The sequence below is a fragment of the Garra rufa genome, chromosome 13 (genome assembly GCF_049309525.1).
Source record: "Garra rufa chromosome 13, GarRuf1.0, whole genome shotgun sequence".
In the NCBI taxonomy this organism is placed as follows: Eukaryota; Metazoa; Chordata; class Actinopteri; order Cypriniformes; family Cyprinidae; genus Garra; species Garra rufa.
Window position 1 is genome coordinate 19,107,118 of NC_133373.1, and position 23,779 is coordinate 19,130,896.

At 39.4% G+C, this 23,779-nt stretch overlaps 1 protein-coding gene across 1 annotated transcript in view; it reads right to left on the reverse strand.

Annotated features, from left to right (window-relative positions):
- rev3l (REV3 like, DNA directed polymerase zeta catalytic subunit) overlaps window positions 1–23,779 on the reverse strand; it is a 175,498-nt gene that overhangs the window by 43,709 nt on the left and 108,010 nt on the right. The window contains exons 7-14 of the mRNA XM_073852739.1: window positions 23,383–23,487; window positions 23,213–23,297; window positions 16,228–16,349; window positions 8,741–8,869; window positions 7,226–7,457; window positions 6,882–7,024; window positions 2,946–6,789; window positions 1,914–2,803 (exon numbers count right to left, since the gene is read on the reverse strand). Of these exons, the coding sequence (XP_073708840.1) occupies window positions 1,914–2,803; window positions 2,946–6,789; window positions 6,882–7,024; window positions 7,226–7,457; window positions 8,741–8,869; window positions 16,228–16,349; window positions 23,213–23,297; window positions 23,383–23,487 (5,550 nt within the window). The remainder of the gene's footprint in view (window positions 1–1,913; window positions 2,804–2,945; window positions 6,790–6,881; window positions 7,025–7,225; window positions 7,458–8,740; window positions 8,870–16,227; window positions 16,350–23,212; window positions 23,298–23,382; window positions 23,488–23,779) is intronic.

The window sequence follows — 23,779 nt, forward strand, 5'->3', positions numbered from 1 at the left end:
CCTCTGGAGGAATCAGATTTGGTTCCCGGAGATGGTCCAGATGCTGTCTGCAGCACCATGGCAGATACCACTGAGGAGAGACCTTCTCTCGCAAGCGCAGGGCAAGATTTGGCATCCTCAACCAGAACTGTGGAGCCTTCGTGTCTGGGCGCTCGACGGGAGTCTAACCAACACCCTGCGAGAGTCAAAAATACCATTTTAGAAGCTAGAGCTCCGTCTACTAGACGTCTCTATGCTCTGAAGTGGTCAGTCTTCAGTGACTGGTGTTCAGTACGTAATCAGGATCCAGTATCATGTGATGTGTCCCATGATGTGTCCCATGTACTGACTTTCTAGGTCTAGGACGTTCCCCGTCCACGCTCAAAGTTTATATGGCAGCTATTGCGGCGAATCATTCTCCTGTGGCTGACCGTTCAATTGGCAGAAACGACTTGGTCATTAAGTTTCTTAGAGGCGCTCGACGGTTAAACCCTCCTCGCCCTAAAACTGTACCTACATGGGGCTTGTCTATAGTCCTAAGAGCCCTTAAAGGGCCCCCCTTTGAACTGCTCGCTTCGATCGGCTTAAGGGCCCTGACGTTGAAAACCGCTCTGCTTTTGGCCCTAGTGTCGGTCAAAAGAGTGAGTGACTTGCAAGCCCTGTCTGTCAGTGCTGCATGTCTCGAGTTTGGGCCTAATGACTGCAAAGTCATTCTTCAGCCACACAGTGGCTATGTACCAAAAGTGCTCTCAACACCGTTTAGAGCTCAGGTCATTTCCCTTCTGCCCCTCCCTACTGCGGACGGCGAACAGGGTCCCAACCTGCTGTGTCCTGTCAGGACACTCAGGGTCTACTTTGAGCGTTCTGCGTCTTTCAAACAGTCAGAGCAGCTCTTTGTATGCTTTGGAGGTCGCTCTAAAGGGCTGCCAAGCAAAGCAAAGATTGTCACGATGGATTGTTGACGTTATAGCCTTAGCTTATGCTTCGGCTGGCCTACAGTGCCCGATCGGGGTGAAGGCCCACTCCTGGGCGTGGTCTAGCGGAATTTCTATTGGGGAGATCTGTGTGGCCGCTGGCTGGTCGTCGCCATCTACCTTTATTAGATTTTACAATCTGGACGTGCCCGCCTTGCAGATGCAGGTGTTATCTGCTTAAGTTCTCTCTCACCCCCTTATTAGTGGGTGAAGTTATGTTAAAGCAGACCTCAGGTTGATCTTGGGTCTCTTATTAGCTCAGGTCTTTTTGGGCCCTCAAGAAGTGCCTTTAGACTGGGCTTCTGAGCAGGCTAGTTCTGTTCTTGCTTTTAGCACGGCGTGACTGGATACGTTCCCCATTAGCAGTCGTCAAAAATGACAACGCAACGAGTTACCTTTCGAAGGGGAACACTCCGGTTACTCACGTAACCTCGGTTCCCTGAGATAAGGGAACGAGCGTTGCGTAAACTGCCGTGCTAAAGTTGCACATGAGTCGATGGCTGTCGCTTCAGTTGTTTGATTCTGATGATATGGTGCTTTTCGCCGACTTATATAGCAGTCAGCTCCGCCCTTTCTGGCGGGTGAAAGCGCCATTGGTTTGTGCAACTTCACAAACGTTAACAAATCAGGCTTCAGTAACACGAGTTACCCCCATTAGCAGTCGTCAAAAATGACGACGCAACGCTCGTTCCCTTATATCAGGGAACCGAGGTTACGTGGGTAACCGGAGCGTTGTAGGCTGTTAGATTAATCCAAATTGAGTAAATTATAGTTATTGACAATTTTTTTTAATGATATCGAAATACTATTGTTTATTGCCCAGCCGTACGTCAACTCCACTGACACAATCTCTCTAGGAGGTTTCAGTATGAAAATGTTTGTGAACCCATTATAGATAACAGAGCTGAACAACTTCTAGTTAAAAGATTTAAATTCGAAGGAAAAACTATAAAACTATACCTTCATTTCTTATTGGACTGCAGCTAGATCCATCGACATCTGTGTAGCTTCTCCGGTGGACAGGTGTGCTATGGAGCAGGTAAGAGCATTTGACATCAGAAATCAGGTGTTTAACAAGAAAAACTGATGGACTCAAGAGATCCTTTGATTGTACATCATCAATTGAAGTCTCATTGAGATTTTGAGACTGGCCCATGCTGGGGGATTGTAATACATCAGTCAAATCCTCATGGTCCTTATTGTCATCTTGTTTAATCTCAACTGGCCTTTGTTGCAAGATTGCAAGATCAGGAGGATGTGGAGAAGTGATCCGACGACCTTTGTTTGTTTCCATCTCCAAGATACATTTCACACTCTTAGGGCTACTGTTAGGTAAAACTGCCTCAACTGGTGAAATATGAAGTGGCAAACTTAAGCCATTCCTACTGATACTCTGCAACTCTGAAGCCTTTTCAATTTTTTTCTCCCAACTCTGAAGGCTTTTATCATGATTCTCTGAGGAAGGTGAATTAAAGTCCTCATTTTGAGGTGAGTTCCTGTCACATGTACTCTGTTTAAGTCCCACAACTGTCTGGCCACCCTTTTGTTTCCTATTACTCTGAAGGCACTCATACTGTTTTTTGGCCTGCAGCCAGAGCTGCACCTGTTCTCGGCTTGGGGCACATTTGCAGGGAAGCATGATAACTTTTTGATTACTGCCAGAAAGTGGGTTTTGGTCCTTGGTCAATATTGAGGATTTACAAGCATGGGCTGGTGCAGAGGTTTGATTTGTCATTGCTGAAAATGCAACTTTCCAAAAATGTAAGCCATTTTGAGACAAGTCTCCATGAAATTCAACTAGTTCATTGGCCAGCCTGGTTTCCAAAATCAACTTCCTACCACCAACCTCCCTGGAAAAAACAAAACCAAAAAACAAACAAACAAACAAATAAAAGGTCAGAAGGCTATAGATCATTTCTTTTGCATTTATAGACCAACTTTAAAGAATATACAAACACAAAACCCATGCGGGGGATCTATTATAATTATTACCTTGGCTTCAAGGGTGCATCTGATGGGTCACTGCAGAATGGTTCCTGGTAGGTGGCTTCTGAGAGGTCCAGATCCATCAGAGTAACTAGGATTTCTTCCCGAGTAGGCGGTGACATGAGAGGTTTGAGAATGTGAGTTCCTCCACTCTTTAAACTCTGACATCCATTTTTCAGCTGGGACAGCGAGTTGATGGAATGTGGGGAACTGCTTGGTGTTGCTGAACTGCCATCTAGGGGATCACTATTTGGGGAAACACCATTATAAGCAAAAGAAGCAGAAGTAATGGGGGAAAAGGGCTCTGGGTCAAGCAAGACATCTCTCTTTTCACAGTGAAAGTCCTGAAAGTGGCTGAGGCCATGGATTTTACCTAAAGAGCCACCCCAATCTTTACTAAATATCTTTTCTGAATCAAGAGATAGCTTACTGGGGTAAACACTGCCACTTTCACAAAATGGCTTATCAAAGAGTTCTGGACTAAGAGCCCCAGATTTATGCCAGACTTGTTCATGCTTGCTGTTCTCATCAACATTAAACACATTTTGTGTCCTGTCCCCTAATCCAACAAGGGCACTGATTGCCTCCTGACTGACATCACTGAGGAATTTCTGAGGCAAGTTCCTATCAGTTAAAACAAACTGGTTACCAGAATAAAGACTGGAGAACTCTGTTTGCCCAATGGCATTGATATCAAAGCTGTAATTGTCTGGGAGCTCTGGGGACAAGCTATCCTCAATAGAGCAACAGCTGTCAAAGCCAGGATCAAAGAAAAACACAGGACTGTCATCAGATGACTGATGGTCAATTTTCAAACCATCCTGTTTAATTTTATTTCTTTTGATTTTGAACTGTAACTCTTTTGGCACTTTAGTTCTTGTACCCCTTGGTCTTCTTGATGTTGATGAATGAGCTGTTTTAGATTTGGCTGTTTTGGGAATATCAGTAGGTTGACAGGTAGTAGACATAGCCTCAGTCACATGATCACTTTCATGTGGCTCCTGTCCTGTCTTAAGTTGCCTCTTCTGGAGAAGCTCCTTCAAGACAACCAGCCCAGAAGGCAACTCAGGAACATACATTTCTTCAGTTTTAGGGTGAGAGGACAATGTGAGACCTGTGTGAAATCCAGCTTTAATTGCACTCTTAGCTGAGGGCATAAGGGAGGATCTACAATCGACAGACTCCAATAAAGTAGTTATGGTATCTTTCTTTTTTGTTTGCAGTTTTCTTGATTTTATGGTTGTTTTGCTGGTTGATTGCAAATGCTGTATGGTTCTGGTGTTCTCTTCATGGTCAGAGACCTCTGATTTGAATTTATTGAGATTTTTGTTGACAGTCTCATCTTTACTTATATTTTGTGATTTTGAATAAGAACTGCTGTATGCGATGACTGAACATGGATGTCCCACAGTTTTGGTGGATGGGGAAAGAATACGATTCAGAGATTTTTCAATACATGGATTGAGGACAATTTGTGAGTCTTTTTGTGAGTCATTTGAGGCAATGGCATTGAAGACAAAAACAACATCTTGATTGGATTTTTTCCCAGTGCTGGTGACCTCTGCTTGAGAGCCTGAACAACTGACAGTAAGGTCTTCTTGACTGCTTTTTAGAGAACTTGGACGTTGGAAAGGAGTTAGGTCATCAAATGAGTAAGTAATAGGTGCAGTGTTAACTGAATATGGAGCCTGTGAATGATCACTCTTCTCACCTTGGACCTGCTTTTTTCTTAGTGCTTGCTTCTCATTCAGCCTTTTGTCTTTCGGAGAGGTAGACGTGCCATCTTCAACAACAATTCCTTTAATAGTTTCACAACGTTTCTTATGCCTCCCTGAAGCCACTCGAATACTTTTTCTTTGTGAACCCTCCTTTTTTACTGAATCTTTGTTTACCAACTTTGTTGTAGAATTTGCTTGTCTTTTTGGGCTGGTAGCAGAAGTCTTTTTAGGCCTGGGTGTTCGTCTTCTATCCCAAAGACCTCGTTGGTATGGTTTTGGAGCTTCATAGGATGAACCTAGACATGGATCATTATGGGGGTTTATGAGATTCGAATTTGATTCCAGAAAGGACTCAGTAGGAGACCAACATCTAGGTGGGGTTGAATCAGTAGGACTGGAGGCTCTTTCTGACAAATAACCCAACTCTACCATCACATCAGAATACTCTGTACAGCAGTCATCAGTGAACTCATTATAACAAGGCCATGGAGGGGGTAATTTCGGTAAAGTTATCAATGCTTTTGCATGGTTTGCATTTCTAGGCTGACCAGCTCGTGGACACCTAGATTTTGGAGAAGTGCTGGCCCTCTTTGACACTGAGTTGACTTTCGCCTTTCGTTTGGGACATTTCTTTACTTTTGGCTCAAGTAGTGGGTACTTCACTGCTGTAGACTCTGGCACTTTAGGCCAGAATTCTTTGAGAGGAGCAAGCTTTTTGTATTGGGCAAGCTTTTCTGGTGTTAAAACAGTGCGAGTTTCATCAGCGTTAATTTTGGAAATCTTCACTAACATATTCTTCTGACCTTTGAACCTGTTAATGATTATATATTTAATGATGATTGGCGGCTCTTTTTTAGTCAGTTTCCTCTTTTTTTGGCTAAAGACATGATCTTTGCCTTTAAGGTCTTCATGTTGCCCCAAAGCTTGTTTGAAAGAACCAGAACTTGCCTGATCTCTATTTTCACTGTCATAACTCATTTTCCTTTTTGCCCGCAAGGTATATTTGCTACCCGGCAAACTGGACACCTTGGTGCAAGAGATTCTGGTGGGAATATCTGCAAGTCCATCCTCTATTGAGTTCTCACTCAATCCTTCAATAGTTGGTGAATCTGAAGTTTCCATTTCAACCCCCTTATACATTTCTTTCTGGTTAAGGGAGCCTAGAGTGTTGGAAAGAAGTGCCGTGGCTTCCTCTTCCATGGGAGATGGAGTCCTCACAGGACTTAACCTTTTTTGACCAAATGTTTTCTTTTTGATCAACTTTAACCTTGACCTTCGCTGCTCAGGATGGTCTAAGGTATAGCAACCATCCCCAGTCTTGCTCCCAGCCTGTTTTTTGATGGGTCTGGACAGGCAGTTGGACAAAATAACACTAGGGAAAAATTTGTAGTGTGCCTCCTGTTGTGCCACAATGGTCCTCTCAGTTTTATTTTCTTGGTAATCCTCATATCTTATTTTCAGTTTGCTGACATCTTCCTCTTTTCCATCCTGCCCCGTCTCACCTTCTTGAGGGCCCAAAGCTTGGCTCTCTTCCATAGGGCTTTGTATCTGGTCAAAACGTATCACAGGTCTTCTCAAGTCATTTTGACAGAGTTCCATTTCAGTCTTGGTGGGGCAATTCATCAGCTCAGAGTAACATACAAAGAGCCTCTTGTGATTCTCCAGGATGGATAAGTGGTTCTTGTCCACATTTTTAATAGTGGTAGAATTTTTAATGCTCTGGGCAAGCTTAGAGTTTCCAAAAATTGAATCATCAGGATCTGGCTGATTAAGGCCAGTGGCTTGGTTTTTATCTGTGCACAAAGAATGCACACTTATTTTTTCAGCACCAAGTTTAGGTATATTTGCTGTGTTAAAAGGGATTGGGTGCTTAACTGGTGGAATATATGGTACCTCTTTGTTAACTCTTAATCCAGTTGAATATTCATTTGTCTCTTCACTTTTTAAATTCTTATCTGCCAAATCTTCTTGGAGTTGCTGCTCAGAATGTTTGTATTCAATAACAATTTTAGCAGAGGATGGGGGCTCCATATGAACAGCTTCACTTGGAAAAACATTTCTGCTACCAAGGATCTTGTCTGTTGCTTTTAAAGATGAGTGTGTCCGGGACTCTTTGTCTGTTAGTGATGAATCTACAGGAAACATGACAACATGTATGTATACACCATTTTACCAAAAGTTTTTCATTGTAGTTCATTAAATTCTTTGATAAGATTCTGCTTACCACTATTCTCATCTGCAGCTCCATCTAATTGTGGAATGGACATATCAGTAAAGAGAGCACTGTTTCCCTTCCAATAAAGCTCTTCATCTGATGAGGCCAGCTGGTCTTCGCAGGAGCTTTCATTTGCTTCTTTCATACATAATCTGTGCAGGAAGTCAAGACAGATTATGATTAAACATGGCACTAAATCAAATAATTGACAATTGACAGGCATAACATGACTATTATTATTATTAATAATAACAACAACAACAACAACAATAATAATGCTATATAATTATGCAAACAAGAATTAAAAGCATATAACAAACAATTCTAAAAATATTAACAAGTAATCTAGTGACCTTTGCCTAGCATAGGGTCCTGGCATGTCACAGTCCCATCTTTGTGACATGATTCTACTGAGCTCTGACTCTTGTTTCTCCAGCTCAGGCCCAGCTTCCTCGTCATCACTGTTATAGATACAACTAGCAATCCCTGACAGCTGCTGGGGCCCTGCTCTGGACCTGTCGGCTGTAAATCCATCATCAGCCAATGCTTCAAACAGATCAACCATTGCCTGGTTGTGACTGCTGTCTGTTAAAACATTGTGGAAAATGTAAATGTGAACTTGAAAATGTAATTAGAACATGTACAAGAAAAGAGGAATTATGCATATGTACACATACACCAATCAGGCATAACATTATGACCACTGACAGGTGAAGTCAATAACACTGATTGACTCTTCATCCCGGCACTGGTTTGTGGGTGGGATATATTATTAGACAGCAAGTGAACATTTTGTCCTCAAGGTTGACATGTTAGAAGCAGGAAAAATGGGCATGTGTAAGGATTTAAGAGAGTTTGACAAGAGCCAAACTGTGATGGCTAGACGACTAGGTCAAAGCATCTCAAAAACTGCAGCTCTTGCGGGGTGTTCCCAGTCAGCAGTGGTCAGTGTCTATGAAAAGTGGTCCAAGAAAGGAACAGTGGTAAATTGGCAACAGGGTCATGCTACAGTGACCAGACGTGCCACTTTCTGGATACACTTTCAGCACAGGATTTCTAAATTGCCAAAAAAAATAAGGTGTTGGCTGTTTGCACTGCACCTTTGATGTCATACAACAATCAATCGGCACAGCGCAAACAGCCAACACCTGGTTATTTTAGGCAATTTAGAAATCCTGTGCAGAATGCGTCCCCGGGAAGTGGCACGTCTAGTCACCCTATCATGGGCAGCCAAGGTTCATTGATGCATGTCGGGAGCGAAGGCTGGCATAAATTAAGTGTATACCCACTTCTCCAACACTACACCACTGGTTTGAGGAGCACATCAATGAGTTTGAGGTGTTGATTTGGCCATCGAATTACCCAGATCTCAATCCAATCGAGCATTTGTGGGATGTGCTGAACAAACAAGTTCATGAAGGCCCCACCATCTGCTGCTAACATCATTGTGCCAGATACCACAGCACACCTTCAGGGTTCTAGTGAGTCCATGCTTCTTCCATGGATCATGGCTGTATTAAAAAGTGGACCAGCACAATATTAAGAAGGTGGTTATATTGTTATGCCTGATCAGTGTATGTAAAACAACATTGTAAATAAGGAGATGCACACAAGGTTTTTTTCTTCACCAGTAAATGTATTTTACAGTATATGTCTGAAACATGAGTTAAAAAGTTTAAAACAGACATTAACAGATATCAAGAGTTGTTTTAGGAGAATGTATTTTGAAATTCCTTTTTTTTTACTCAATTTAGTTTCCTTTAGCCAATAATCTAGTCAATGAGATAAGCAATACAAACTCAAAAACAAATGTAAGAGTTGTTTGCTTGTGGAAACATATTCGTTGGGATAAAAACATGTCTCAGTACCAAGTATTGCTGATTGGTTGGGTCTCTGAGAGAGAGGGAGGAAGGTCTGACTGTTTTCCAACAAACTCAAAATAGCCTCTTCATCAACAACTGCCACTTCAGCATCTTTCCCACCATGCTTTTTTGTGTCTATAGGGTGAAAAAAAAACACATTTGTCACATTACTGACATTACTAAATTAAACAGGCACACAACATATAGTTTCTTTGATTTTGCAGTTTTCTTTCCTCAGAATGATGTGTGGTTTATAGCTGCTTCAACTGAAAATGTGGGATGGCTAAAATTCAGGAATTGGGGAAAAGGGGTTCAACTTCAAAGGGGACCTATTATGCCTTTTTCCTTTAGTGTGTAATGTTGCTGTTTGTGCATAAAAAAAAGATCTGAAACATTGCAAAGCACAAGTGAATTCTAAAGGGAGTTACTCTCTCTACCAGTAAGCACCGTTTCTGAACTCCCACAGACATCTCAACTTTCCTTAGTTTTTTTTTTTTTTCTGGAATGTACACAAAACAATGTCCCACGTATAAATAAATCATGATGATGAAGAGGGTGCAGCAGCTCATTTGCATTCAAAGAGACACAAGAAAATAGCATTTTTTTTGCTTCCAGTCAAAAATGGACATTTACATTTGGTATAATATGATCTGTGGGGTATTTTGAGCATAAATTTCAGAGACACAAATTAATGAAGTTCCAAACGTAGGTAGGCTTTGTAACGGTGGTGACAGCCCTAGCACAATTAAAAGTCTTTTAGAGAATTTTTTTTTTTTTTTTTCGGGCGCCAGCTAAGAATTTCCTGACAAAGATAGCAAAAAGAACCACCTGTTACAATATATATAAATAAAAAAAAAGTTAAAGGATTTGCAATAAAGTTTTATTTCACAATGTCCAAAAAAAAAAAAAAAAAAAAAAAAAAAAACCTCGAAGAGCAGGGAAGAAAACAAAAAATAAGTCCAGCAATACGGTTAAAGTCTGAAAATCCCTGTAGAAATCGCGTCACCTATGTCACATTTCCGATAGGCAGATTCGCTTCCATGACCATTCATAAATTGTCTCTTCTCCAGTGTCTTCCAGGGCTATCTGATTGTTCAGCGGACCCAGCTGGTTCAGGATACGGTAAGGCCCTTTCCATTTTGGTGCCAACTTGGCACTAAATTGGTGTTTTGCACTTGATTGTGGAAAGTTTTGCAGCCAAACTCTGTCTTTATTTGAATGTTGACTCTCTCCTCTTTTTGTTATAGTTCCTCAGTTGTCTCATCTTGGCTTTTTCACTACTTTCTTTAGCATGCATCTGCAGCTGATGGAGATGACAGACCACATCATAAGCAGCAGTGTCTGGAGATAAATTAGGGCCATGAAGCATTTTGTCTATTGGTCCTTGGAGCTTTCTGCCAAGCTGGAGTTCTGCAGGAGATAGTCCAGTGGTCTCTTGGATGGTGGAATTCAGGGCGAATCGGAACTCGGGCAGGAACTGGTCCCACTTCTTGTGATTGTCGTCTACATAGGCTGCCATCATGTTTTTGAGGGTATGATTCACTGATTCCGTCATGTTGGTTTGTGGATGGTAGGCTGTAGTTAGTTTGTGTGTAATGCACCAATTCTCACACAGCTCTCTAAACACAGCTGAGACAAACTGAACACCCCTGTCTGAGAGGATGAAATCCGGCACCCCCCATCGAGTCAGGATCTCTTTTCTGAAGATGGAAGCCACACTCTGTGCAGTGGCCTGACGGATGGGGAACAACTTGCTCTTTGTCAAATTAATAGTTAGCCTAGCAGTTTCCAACCTGTGAAGGACAGTCTGAAGGTCATAGAAGTGCTGGGCGATCAAAGGCAAGTAAATAATTATATCATCTATATAGACGAGGCAAATTTTTCTTCTTAACTCCCCCAGGAGTGGGATGGGTCAACAACTACTTCGTTTCAGCATTTCCTCAAGTTGCTCATCCATGGCAAGTTGTTTAAGAGGGGACATGCAATATGTTTTTTGTTTAATGGGGACTTGGCAAGTAGTATAAATGTGGTGTTGCAGAACATCAGTATGTCCAGTCCGGGGAGTACACACCTGAGGGTTGCTTTGCAGAATGGGGAGCAACTGTTGTTTACTATCTAGAGGTAAATGAGCTTCATCCACTGCTTTTTGAATTAACACTTCTTTATCCATACTGTCAGGGTGTTGAATAAGCAGTTGAGTGGATGGAGGTGGAATAGAACTTAGTAAGACAGATTCCGTGTGATTTTCTTCTGTTGCAGGTTTTCTTGTGGTGGACTTACAATTGGCACACTGGCATTGCCTGGTTGAAAGGGATACTCTTTTTCAGGAGAAAACTTGAAAGAATATTTTTGGTCTGTGACATTAAGCTGCATTCCACTAAAGAAGATACAATCCAACCCTAGGACTACAGCATAGGTGAGAGCTTGTGATGTCAGAACAGCAGCAGGTATAGTGAAAGCTTGGTCATGGAGTTGTATGGTGGTATTCATCCATCCTAATGGAATCTCTGCTTTTCCATTTGCCAAGTAGAGAGGTCCATGGGACCATGGGTGGAGCTGAATGGATGATGGAAGCAGTTTTATGAGACTTTCATGAAATAAGTGTGAAACTTGCACCAGTATCCACCAGTGTTGTAGTCGAGTCACCAACTGTCGAGTCCGAGTCGAGTCTCGAGTCCCAGTGTTCGAGTCCGAGTCCAAGTCCGAGTCACCAAAGAAGAGTCCGAGTCGAGTCCAAGTCGAGTCACCATTACCAGAGTTCGAGTCCGAGTCGAGTCTCGAGTCCCGTATTCGAGTCTGAGAGTGCCTACATGTCTCCACTCTGGGACCTTCAAAAAACTGATAAAATGTATTAAAGAGGTTCTACATTAAACAAAAATGACACCACTGTCGTAAAGTTGCAACGTGTGTTGCAAAGTGTATATGTCAAATCAGTAAATAAACTCCCTTTGCAATTTTCTAATATATAAGTAACATTAAAGGATTAGTTTACCTCAAAATGAAAATTTCCTAATAATTTACTCACCCTGATGAGGAAACAAGAACAACCAACTGAGTTGGCATTGAAGTCCATTAAGAAAACATCCTGAAATGATTTTCTTTAAGAAAACAATTTATTTTCCACTGAAGAAAAAAAAAGATCCTGGATGGCAGTGAAAGGAGTACATGATTAGGAAATTTCCATTTTTGTGTGAACTAATCCTTTAACACTGTATTACAGAAATACACTCAGCGAAAAAAAAGAAACCTGCATTTTACAGGACACTGTATTTTAAAGATACTTAAAACGTAAAAATCAATACGATATGCAGAGAGAGAGAGAGAGAGAGAGAGAGAGAGAGAGAGAGAGAGATTGTGTGTGTGACCGAATTATTTAACGTGTGTGTGTGTGTGTGTGTGTGTGTGTGTGTGTGTGTGTGTGTGTGTGTGAGACGGCAAGCGACTGGTCAGAAAGCAACGTGTAACGTTAGTCTGACATGTTTCTTGTCGACACCACAGGATTTTAAGAGTCAAAATTGCAAAAAAATGTTTAATCTGACACAGTGACTATCGCAACAGACAAATATCGCAAAAAACTGATCTGGCACAGTGACTAGTAACGTTAAGTTATCAACAGACAAAAAAAATGCTGTAATCTGAACCAGACATACATTAACCCTAGCTTCTTCTGTTTGTTATCATATATGCATTAGTCAATAATATTTTCTTGAAAAAAGCTAACGTTAGGCAATGGAAAGCATTTTACTTACTTTTCTGGGTGCATCCGTGACAGGTGTCTGTTAAAGTTTGAGGCTGTCCCAGTCTTTTCCTCAATTGTGCGATTACACACACAACATTTAGCGCTGCTCTTTCCAGCATTAGGGGCCGTTCACATGTAGCGTCTTTTGCACGCTCAAATTCGTTATTTTAAATGTAGACGCGCGGCTTGCGCGCGCATAATGGAAGCGACGCGCTCGTTTTTTCCAGGCGCGTCCGCGCCGCATCGAGATAAAAACATCTCAACTTTTCAGAATGCAGCAAGCGCACCGCAGCTTGGAGCTAGAGCGCAGCTGATGGTTGCTTAGAAACGGCAGACGCTTCCGGAGCGCAAGCGCCCGAGCGCTTTGTTGACAAGGAAGAAAGTGGCGCGCCTAGCGTTTTCCATGCGTTTTGAGGCGCGACATGTGAACGGCCCCTTAGAAGCAAAATTCGCGTAGGCGAACTTCACGATCCGGGGCACGTCTTTCTGCATTTTACAAATGTGAACATTTAGCCCGCGAATCATGCATCATGTATTGCATGAGCGTAAATGTGAGTGACGTCAGTGAGTGTGTTGTCAAGCAAAGAGAGCGAGAGGTAGCAGTGTCTGTGAAGGGAGATCGCGGCCGGTCTTGGGCACGAAACAGGAAAAGTGTAACACCTTATATAATTTTTTTATAACATATTTAGTCAAAAACAAAGTGATGGATGCTCAAGTCCGATTGTATATATCCTCGAGTCCGAGTCCAAGTACGAGTCATCAATCCGCGAGTCCAAGTCGAGTCACAAGTCCAGAGAGTGGATTCTCGAGTCGGACTCGAGTCCAAAGAATAGTGACTCGAGTCGGACTCGAGTCCGAGTCCAGGACTCGAGTACTCCATCACTGGTATCCACGATGGCTTTTCTAGTCCAGGCAGCAATACTAACGGAAACAACCAATTGCTGAGGTACTGTCATCGGTGCATTAAGGCCTGTGGGTATTGTGGTTTTCTTGGTGGTAGATGGAGGCTTCTGCATTCTTGTGGCAGTAACAGTGTTAGAAGATTGACCCCTTGTCTGAGGAGAGGAATAAGGATGCTTGCTGCTGGTGAACAGGTGTCCAGCTGACTTGATATGGTCACTTTTTATTACAGATGATGTTTGAAGAGTTGCAGAAGATGAAGACATCACTTGTCTTCTGAACAGCTTTATTAAAACCAGAGGATCTTGAAGTGCAACACATAAAAGTTGAGTGAAACTCCGCAACGCACCAGACATCACTCACAGGAAGCAACAGTTCAACAACGGCCATCTCTCCACTTTGCATGGTAATCCAAACTCTCGTAACTGCAAACCTTACTGATGCCGCAATCTCTCTCAGGTACGAACCACTTTTTTTTATCCTCCTTCCTTCTGACGTTAATTAAAACGCTCCACCCCAAACACAAGTGAAAGTAAATAATAATAAACAATAAACAAAACAATGCTGTGGCGCAAAGCTCCTTTTTTTTCTTAATCACCACAGCTTGCTGCTAAAGACGTGATACCGGTGTGAAGCCACAACACCGGTTTTATCACTTGCCCACCTAACGTGCCTATTTAAGCAGGACTCATTGCACAGTCCTAGTGTTAATGCTTCCTGCATACCTCCATTTCCTCTTCTCCATCTATATTTTTGTTATTCTCCCTCTAGGTAGTACTGCAATGGGGGGTTGAACTCGGAGCTCAAGCCGAACTTTAGGTTCGAACCTCCATTGAAGACAGCAAGCCTTGTTCAATTACCATTAACCATGAGGACTGCATAAGAAGGCGAACTCCTGAATTAATAGTTTAAAAGGGGTTACAACCCAATTTTTTTTTTATTGTCTTGATGTTTTGATGCTGTACCATTAAAACATCCTGCAAGTTTCATAGCTTTCACTACCTCTTCTCTTTCCCATATGTAAATGGTAGTTCAAATAGTAGGGTAACCAGACGTGCCATTTTCCAGGGAGACTTTCTGGCAAGGATTTATAAATTAAGAGCTATAGAGAGTAGAGCAGATGGCTTCTTATGCATTCGAATAGCTCTAATGGTACTTTGATGTAATACAACAATCGGTTTATGCAGCCCCACTTAAAGTCAAACACACCTGATATGTATGCGTATTTGCATCGCTTTGACTGTTCTCTGTAGACCCCACCTTCTCACGCGTGATGATACAGATTATGTCAAATTTTTGCATGTTATTGGACTACTTTTAAATAATTACCTTCAGCAAGTACGAAAACATGGAAACAAAGCCAAAATCTGGATATTTTAGGCAATATAGAAATCTTGGCCAGAACGTGATCCCAGATAATGGCACATTTGGTCACCCTACAAAACATAAAGTAACTTATCTTCTCTAACTCAACTTCTTATATAGAGTTGGTGATGGACCCAGACTATACCATTTTTTACAGAGGTGGCAGGGGCAGAGCAGGGGCGCGCCACAATTTGGAGATATCGTCATGATTTGGAGAGTAGACTACATTGTTACATATTTCATGGAAAGGACAAATAAAATAACTTAAAATAAAGAGCACTTAAAATAAAGAACACTTGCCATAGATCAGGGGTACCCAAACCTGTTCCTGGAGGGCCGACGTCCTGCAGAGTCTAGATCCAGCCAGATCCAACACACTTGCCTAGAATTTTCTTGTGAGTCTAAAGACCTTGATTAGCTGGGTTCAGGTATGTTTAATTAGGGTTGTCGCCAACTCTGCAGGACAGTGGCCCTCAAGTTACAGTTTTGGACACTCTGCCATATTCTTGTTCTTGTTACATGTCACATTAAAATACCAAACTTTATGTTATTCTCCTGACATCTGAAATAGAATATGAATGAAATGTCACAGGTCAATCATAAGGATTATTTGTAAAGCAACCATATGATTTGAATTGATTTGTTTCAGTCTTTTAAAGTGGAACTTTCTCTCATGATTTAAAACACAGTAGACTCGTCAATAAGTTTAAAATGCAGTGTAGTACAGTGTAGCATACAGGAAAACAAAAACACAGTCATGACATTTACTATTCTGCTTGGATGTGTTCTAAATAACATGCACAATTTAATGAAGTACTAAATTTGCTTCTGTGGATAATAATTATTTTACTTAGTGTTTTTCTTAGATTATCTGTCAGTTGGAACCATCAAATCTAGCCCATTGGCAAGACTAAGCTGACTGCTACTCACAAAAATGCACTTTGATACATTCACCTGATAAGTTTTAGAAGTGTATGGATAAAGTGCTACTGCAGCAATAAAATGCATATTCTGGTTGTGTTCAATCTACATTACACACTGTATTAATCATGTTTTTTTGTTAGTAGTAACAGTTCAATATTAAATCTACTGTATAGGAGTGATCTATTAAACTTATTTTATTTTTTTTTGGACTGAGATGCACATATTGAATAACGCTGTGCATTTCAAGGCATTTCAATGGGACTTTAATTTTGATTATTTTGTGCATCAAGTTAAAGGTATTATTTGTCCCATATGCAAAATTTAAGGACATAAACAAAATTAGTTTTTACTATGATTAATTTTTATTTTTTTAAAAATGAAGCAATGAAGCTATAACCATTTCAAGAGGTGAAAATTAATAAATTAACCTCTTACATTTTTTTATATAATAATTGAAACCCTGCCATTACTTTTTTTTTAAATTATACTATTTATAAAAGTATAAATTATACTTTTGATCATACCATGTGATTGTATGAGTTCAAAGTGTTAACTGAGACCTTACCTTTAAATGCATCTTGATGCACATCCACTTGGCTGGCAGGTATGCAAGGCAAGTCATCTGGGCTCAGCACAGGATAGAGTGAGAGCTCAGGGAAAGAGTCAACTTCAGACCCAGTCTGAGTCCTATAAAACAAGATAAACATCAAGCCCTCTGCCTGCCCATCCTCAAGAAATTTAATGCAGCATCCTTCTCCCCTCAGATCTATGAATCATCCCTGAGAACAAATACACTTGTCTTACTCTGCCTGAACTCTGTTTTTTTCCGGTATTTTAACTTGCCCTAATTCGAGGAACTGCATAATATTTAGTTTTCCCCACTATAATTTATAATAATTAAATTCCGCTCTTTAAAACTGGACGCTTTAAGGGACTTCCGGTTGAGACATCGACGAGATGGCAGCATAGAGCTAGTGCTCCCGATAAGTGTTGTTCTGAAAACTCCCTAAAATCATTAAACTAGCGATAAAAGTAAGATATAATATAAAAATAAAAGGGAGGTAACATGGAAACTAGGTGCAAAACTAAAAAAATAGCGCAACCTGCAGAAATACACGACGATGAATCGGCGTGCTCTCTCCCCAGCACACAAACAAGTCGCCATGAGGGAAATCCAGCGAGTCTTTCCGGAGAGAATGTTGATTTGAGCCTTATTCTTAGAGAATTAAGGGATTTTCGTCGAGATAATAAAATTCAACTGGAGGACATTAAAGCAGAAATTACAAATACTAAAGCCAGATTGGAGGAGGCGGAAGGCCGTATCGCGACGGCAGAAGAGAGGATTCAAAACACCGAAGAGGTACTCACAGGTGTGTTAAAGTTACACACCAGAATTGAAGAGAAACTCGTGGATGTTGAGGGTCGTTCCAGACGGAATAATGTCAGAATATATGGACTACCCGAAGGTGCCGAAAAAGACTTCCCGACAATGATCTCCTTTCTAGAAAAATTCCTGAAGGAAAATTTAAATCTGAACGAGGGCACATCTCTTCAAATTGAACGTGCACACAGAGCGCTGGGTAAACCGCCACCGGCAGACGCGCAGCCACGATCAATAGTGGTCAACTTTCAAAGTTTCTCAACCAAAGAACTGATACTTCGACAGGCATGGCAGATGAGAGGATTTGCCTGGCAAGGAAAGCAGATCACTTTCGATAACGACTACGCTCCTGAAGTGCTGCAGATGAGAAGAGAGTACAGAGAGATACGTAATGCTTTGAAAGACAAAGGAGTGAAATTTAAAACAATGTATCCTGCACGCTTGAAAGTGCTGTACGAGGATGGAGTGAAGATTTATAATACAGTCGAGGAGGCAACGCAGGACATGTCAAAGAGGGGATTCCCAGTGCAACCGATCAGCCTCCCAAACACTCTTATGGAGCAGATTCAGCGCATGACGTGGCAGAGAAATGCCAGGGGCACGGGTAAACAACAGAGAAGACCACCATCATACAAGGAGAAGCTGCAAACTTTTCGAAGAAACGACGCGAGTTCTCCACCTTCTTAAGTTATGCATGGACGTGATCGTCTGAGGATCTGGAAGGAAAGGTGGATTACGGTGCTGGAAAGAGTGCTGCGTCATTTTGATGTTTTCAACACTTGGTGAAGGTATTTAAGATTAAAAGAGAAGGAGAGACACATCACCAGGTTGCTTTTAGTTGGATCAGCCTAGTTTGAATAGTGAGTAGTAAGAAATAATCGGGACATGTGGTATGTTTAGTTCAAATCGCCTTTTGTTTTACTGCCATTCACAAGGGCCCCTTCTACAGACTCTTAAAGAGGGGTTTTCCCTTCGAGCCTTCAAGTGAGGGCTCGAAAATAGTCGTGACAATGACTACATTTTTGGAAGTTCACTTTATGTTGTACAACTCATGTAACTTTTTTGATTTATCGTTTACAAATCTGTTCCAGTTTATTTTGTCTAAGGGGAAACTGTGTGCAATGATACGTTTGCTAAAATCCTTTTACAATTTGATTATAAAACATGAGAATTGCTTCATTTAATGTCAATGGCGTACTTAGTCCAGTTAAAAGAGGAAAAATCTTGTCCAAACTAAAGAAGGCAGGAGCTGAGGTGGTGTTTCTACAAGAAACCCACCTAAACGATGCAGAACACTTAAAACTAAACAAAATGGGGTTCAAAGAGGTATATTTTTCATCCTATAAATCAGCACGTAAAAGAGGTGTGGCCATTCTTATAGCCAAAAAGGTGAATTATGAACACATATCCGAGATAAAAGACAAAGAAGGAAGATTTATATTGATAACAGGGAAAGTTGAGGGACATTTAGTTAGTTTTTTGAATGTCTACGCTCCTCCTGGCTCAGAGTGGAACTTCTACCATAAAGTATTTGATTTAACAGTTGCTAAAGCTCAAGGAACTCTAATATGTGGAGGTGACTTTAACATACGTTTAAATCCTAAATTGGATAGTTCTAAAACTACTAGAGAACCAAACTCACTAATTAAAAAGATAGATGGTTTGTTCAAAGAAATAGGAATTATAGATGCATGGAGAGAACTAAATCCTAAGGTTCGGGATTATACCCACTATTCTCATCCTCATATGACATACTCCAGAATAGATTATTTTTTTATTTTTAAAAAAGATTTGCATCTAATTGAACAATGTGAATTTGGTACGATGGATATCTCGGACCATAGTCCTATTTACATGTCTATGGCCCTGGATAGAAAATCTAGATCTACACTATGGAGAATGAATTCAGATATTCTAAATAATTCCCAAATTAAACTAAATTTGGAAAATGAGATTAAATTATATCTAGAGATAAATGATAACGAGAAGGTGTCACCATCAATACTTTGGGATGCATTGAAAGCAGTTATAAGGGGTAAAATCATTGCACTTACATCTAATTTGAAGAAACTCAGAAGGCAGAAATTACAAGATCTTGAAATTAAATTAAAAAGACTACAGGAACAACACAGGGCCACAATGACTTATAAGGTGAAACAAGATATTAAAAAAATAGTTAAAGAAATAGATGACATTTACTCTAAAGAAATACAAAAGAAACTCTTGTTTTGTAAACAGAGATACTATGAAGTGGGGGGGAAGTCATTAAAATTGTTATCATATAGACTAAGAAAACAACAAGCAGATAGAGCCATTAATAAAATTAGAGATACTCAAACAGGGGAGATATATTGTAAATTAGAGCAAATTCAAAAACACTTTGAAAAATTCTATAAAGTTCTTTACTCACAACCTAAAAATAATAATGATTTGCAAATAAATTCATTTTTAGACTCATTAGAATTACCTACTGTAACAGAGGAACAAAACAAATTATTATTAGGTGAAATTACGATGGAAGAGTTAAAAATAGCTGTAACAAGATTAAAGGCAGGTAAATCCCCAGGAGCAGATGGCTATGGTGCAGAATGGTACAAAACCATGTTCGATCACTTGGCCCCAACTTTATTAAAAGCATTTAATTGTGTAGTACAAAAAAGGGAAATCTTACCTTCATGGAGAGAAGCGATAATTTCAGTTATTCCGAAGGAGGGAAAAGATAGATTGGAATGTGGCAATTATCGTCCAATTAGCGTTCTAAATGTTGACTATAAGTTATTTACTTCCATTTTAGCTAGAAGATTAGAAAAGATTCTTCCAGATCTCATTAATTTGGACCAAACAGGTTTTATCCGTCAAAGGCAAGCAACGGATAATATCAGAAGAACTCTGCATATACTTAGTTTCATTTCAAATCATAAGGTGGAAGCTGCACTATTAAGCTTAGACGCAGAGAAAGCCTTTGACTCAGTGAGATGGGGTTTTCTATATAAGGTATTAGTAAAATTTGGATTTCATAATAAAGTTATAGAAATATTTAAGACACTATATAATAGGCCATATGCAAGAATTAAAATCAATGGAAATTTATCAGATCCCATTCATTTAGAGCGGGGTACAAGACAAGGATGCCCCATCTCACCACTACTTTTTGCTTTGTTCATTGAACCTTTGAGCCAGTGGATAAGACAAAACCACTCAATTAAAGGGATTGACATGGGTTTTGGGGAGCATAAACTTGCTCTTTTTGCTGATGATATATTGATCTATATGTGTCAACCTACAAAGTCATTGCCTGTTTTATTTAATTTTCTTGAGGGATATGAAGCCATATCTGGTTATAAACTTAACGTCACAAAAACTCAAGTATTAACATTTAATTATGAACCACCTAAAGAAATTAAAGAGAAATTTAATCTAAAATGGGATACAAAGTCAATTAATTATTTGGGAGTAAAAATGTCTGGTGATCACTCTAAATTATTTGACTTAAATTACAACCCCCTTCTTAAAAAAATAAAGTCTGATCTACTCCGTTGGAACCTTATTCCTCTCTATAGTTTAAGTTCAAAAGTGGATTCGGTGCGAATGATAATTCTACCAAAATTTTTGTACTTATTTCAAACTCTCCCAATAGAAATTCCAAATCAGCAGTTCACAGAATGGCATAAATTAATATCTAGATTTCTATGGCAAGGCAAAAAACCTAGAGTAAGATTTAAAACATTGCAATTAAGAAAAGAAAATGGTGGACTAGGTCTCCCATGCCTCCAAAAGTATTATTATGCAGCTCAACTAAGGCCACTAGTCTGTTGGTGTAGTCCAATATACTCAGCAAGATGGATTGAAATAGAGAAAGGGATGATGGAAGAGTTTCCATTACCTGCTTTGGTTGCTGACAACAAACTAAGACTTAGAATGATTAAGGAAACAAACCCATTGATCAATTTACTATTTAAAATTTGGCACCAAGCAAAGAAACTAGGCAATTTGGAAGATGCAGTGAGAATAATAAGATGGTGTGCCTATGATACAGATTTTATCCCGAATAGAATAGACGATCGTTTTAGAATATGGGCCAAGATAGGTATTACAAACTATTATACATTTTTCAACAAAGGTAAAATCCAAAGCTTTGAATCACTAAAGGGAAAGTTTGGGCTTAATCAAAGTGACTTTTATAGATATCTACAAGTAAGGCATTATATTGATTGTAATATTAAGTCAGAAATATTGGAGATAGCAGAGACAGGAATAATAAAGGTGATCCTATCAGTGTCTAAGGCTCTACCATGTAACAAGATTGTCTCTAAATTATATAATGGATTTCTGCAATCTGTTCAGGAGGATACATTATATCTCAGAGACAAATGGAGAATGGAAGGGAATCTCAATATTTCAAAGGATAATTGGGAGAAAATTTGTAAATCACAATGGGAATCTACAAGTTCTGCAATATGGAGGGAATTCTGTTGGAAGAATGTCATTCGGTTTTTTATTACACCTACACAGAAAATACACAGAGGGAAGAGTACTGATTGCTGGAGATTATGTGGGGAAAGGCAAGCTAACCATTATCATATATTTTGGGCATGTCAGAAATTAAACCCGTACTGGCAGGAGATTAAAAGGAATTTGGAAGCTGTATTTGAAATAGAGATCAATTTTACCTGTGAATCCTTATATTTTGGTAATATCGCATTAGATGGGGGAAACAATAAGGATAGAAAACTGTTGTTAATTCTTCTGGCAGCTAGTAAAAAAGTAATTACTAGAAAGTGGTTAAAACCAGAATCACCCACAATAGATGAGTGGATCGATACAGTGTATAATATATATGTGATGGAAAAATTATAATTTTTACTAAAAATTCAAATGGAAGATTTTTTTCAAATTTGGGGTAAATGGACAAACTACATTAAACCAAAACGCCCAGATTTTTCCTGAATTTTAACAGTTTAATTGTAATTGCAATATTTCTGTGTGAGCGGTTATATGTTGCAAGAGCTCCCCTTGTTCTGTTGTATATAGTTGTTAAAAGGAAGAAAATACATCTGTTTTTGTTTTTGGTATATAGGTATGGGGGCATACACTACTCTGTATCTGTATTCATAATTGAAGAAATTATGTGTGTCCCAGTCTTTGAATGTATGTTCTTTCGAAAAAGAAAAAGAAAAAATGTAAAAAAAAAAAAAAAAAAAAAAAAAAAACTGGACGCTTTAAGACTAGAAACTGCTGTCATTTTCATTCCTTTTGTTTTTGTGTTAGAAAGGAAGAATGTTTAGCCATTTTATTTTTTATTTACGATGGACAATCTGTGTAGACTGTTTTTTTTTTTTTTTTCATTTTTAGTTATTAGTGGGTTGTTTTGTTTATTTTGGCCTTAATCAAATGTTATTCCTCCCTGCCCTTAGACTCTAAGGAACACATAATTGTTGATTCCTGTGTCTAATTACACATCTGACTGTCTCACTTGGCTGTTTAACTGCAGCCAATTACCTATTGCAGTTAGCTAGGCTAAACTCAACATTTGACAACATACCTAATTCCAGAGGAGATAGAAAGAGAATACCCAATTAATGTATATTATTGCACCTTTAGAAATGTAACCTCTGTCTTTCACAGTCACATTTTTATCAGAACCACAACTTAGGAAATATACCTTATGTTCTGCTATTGTTATCATTGTATTGCTTACCTATATTACTGCAACAGAAACTTTACAAACTTTTGTAACCTCAATTCAGTGAACAGGTAAATTTGCAAGATTTCTGATTCGCTATACGTAAATAACTAAAAGAATAAAGCATGGTAAGTAAATGATTAAATTATTTGTACTAGCGCATTTCCGATTATGATAATACATTAAAATAATGTTAAATACCAGTTTGCGCTATCAAGCAGCATAACATACAGAGTAAGATGGCACAAGAAACCTTGCACATTCAAGTTACAAATGGCTACACCTGCTTTTTCATTAAAGAATAACATAAATTAAACCATTATGAAAGCATCAGCACAGCTTGCTGAAGCAGGTGTCAAGAGATGAGCTGTGCTAGATGACTTTATGTGTTAATTAGTCTTCTGGTTAAGGACAACAGAGGCACCGAGGTGGGTTCTAAACAGAAAAAAAAAACTTGTAAGGAAATGTATGGAAAAATTCACTTACACATCAAATTCATTTTCCTTGATAATTTCCTTGAATCTCTTCATGAAGATTTGTTCACTCTCTGCAAACTCTACAAAGCCTCGATCTGAAATAGCAGTCATTGCACAACATGGTAAATAATATTAATAATGGTGTTGCAAAAAATGTTTCAATGCAAGAGCTTTTCTCACCTTGTGATTCAGGCACGTCAATATGAGAGCTTTGACACCACTCCTGTCGTCGCTGTTTCTCATCATCCCAGATAGCCTGGAGACCAGGGTTTCTCCCAATCTGATCTTAACACAACATGCAAAAAAAAAACAAAAAAAAAAAAAAAAACAAGCATACTCAAAAAAAATTTACTACACAAATAGACTACACAACTCCAAAGACGTGCACAGTTGATTCTGAGAAAGTCTAAATTTTACCATGTTTCTTTTCTAACAACATGGTAAAATAAATGACAGCGCAATAAATATTGGGTGAAAGTGCTAAATACTAGGAAAGTACGCAACAGCTAATTTCACGTTCAGCTAAATTCAATGTTTAAACTGAAATTGTGAGCTTGCCATACTTATAAAGCACATA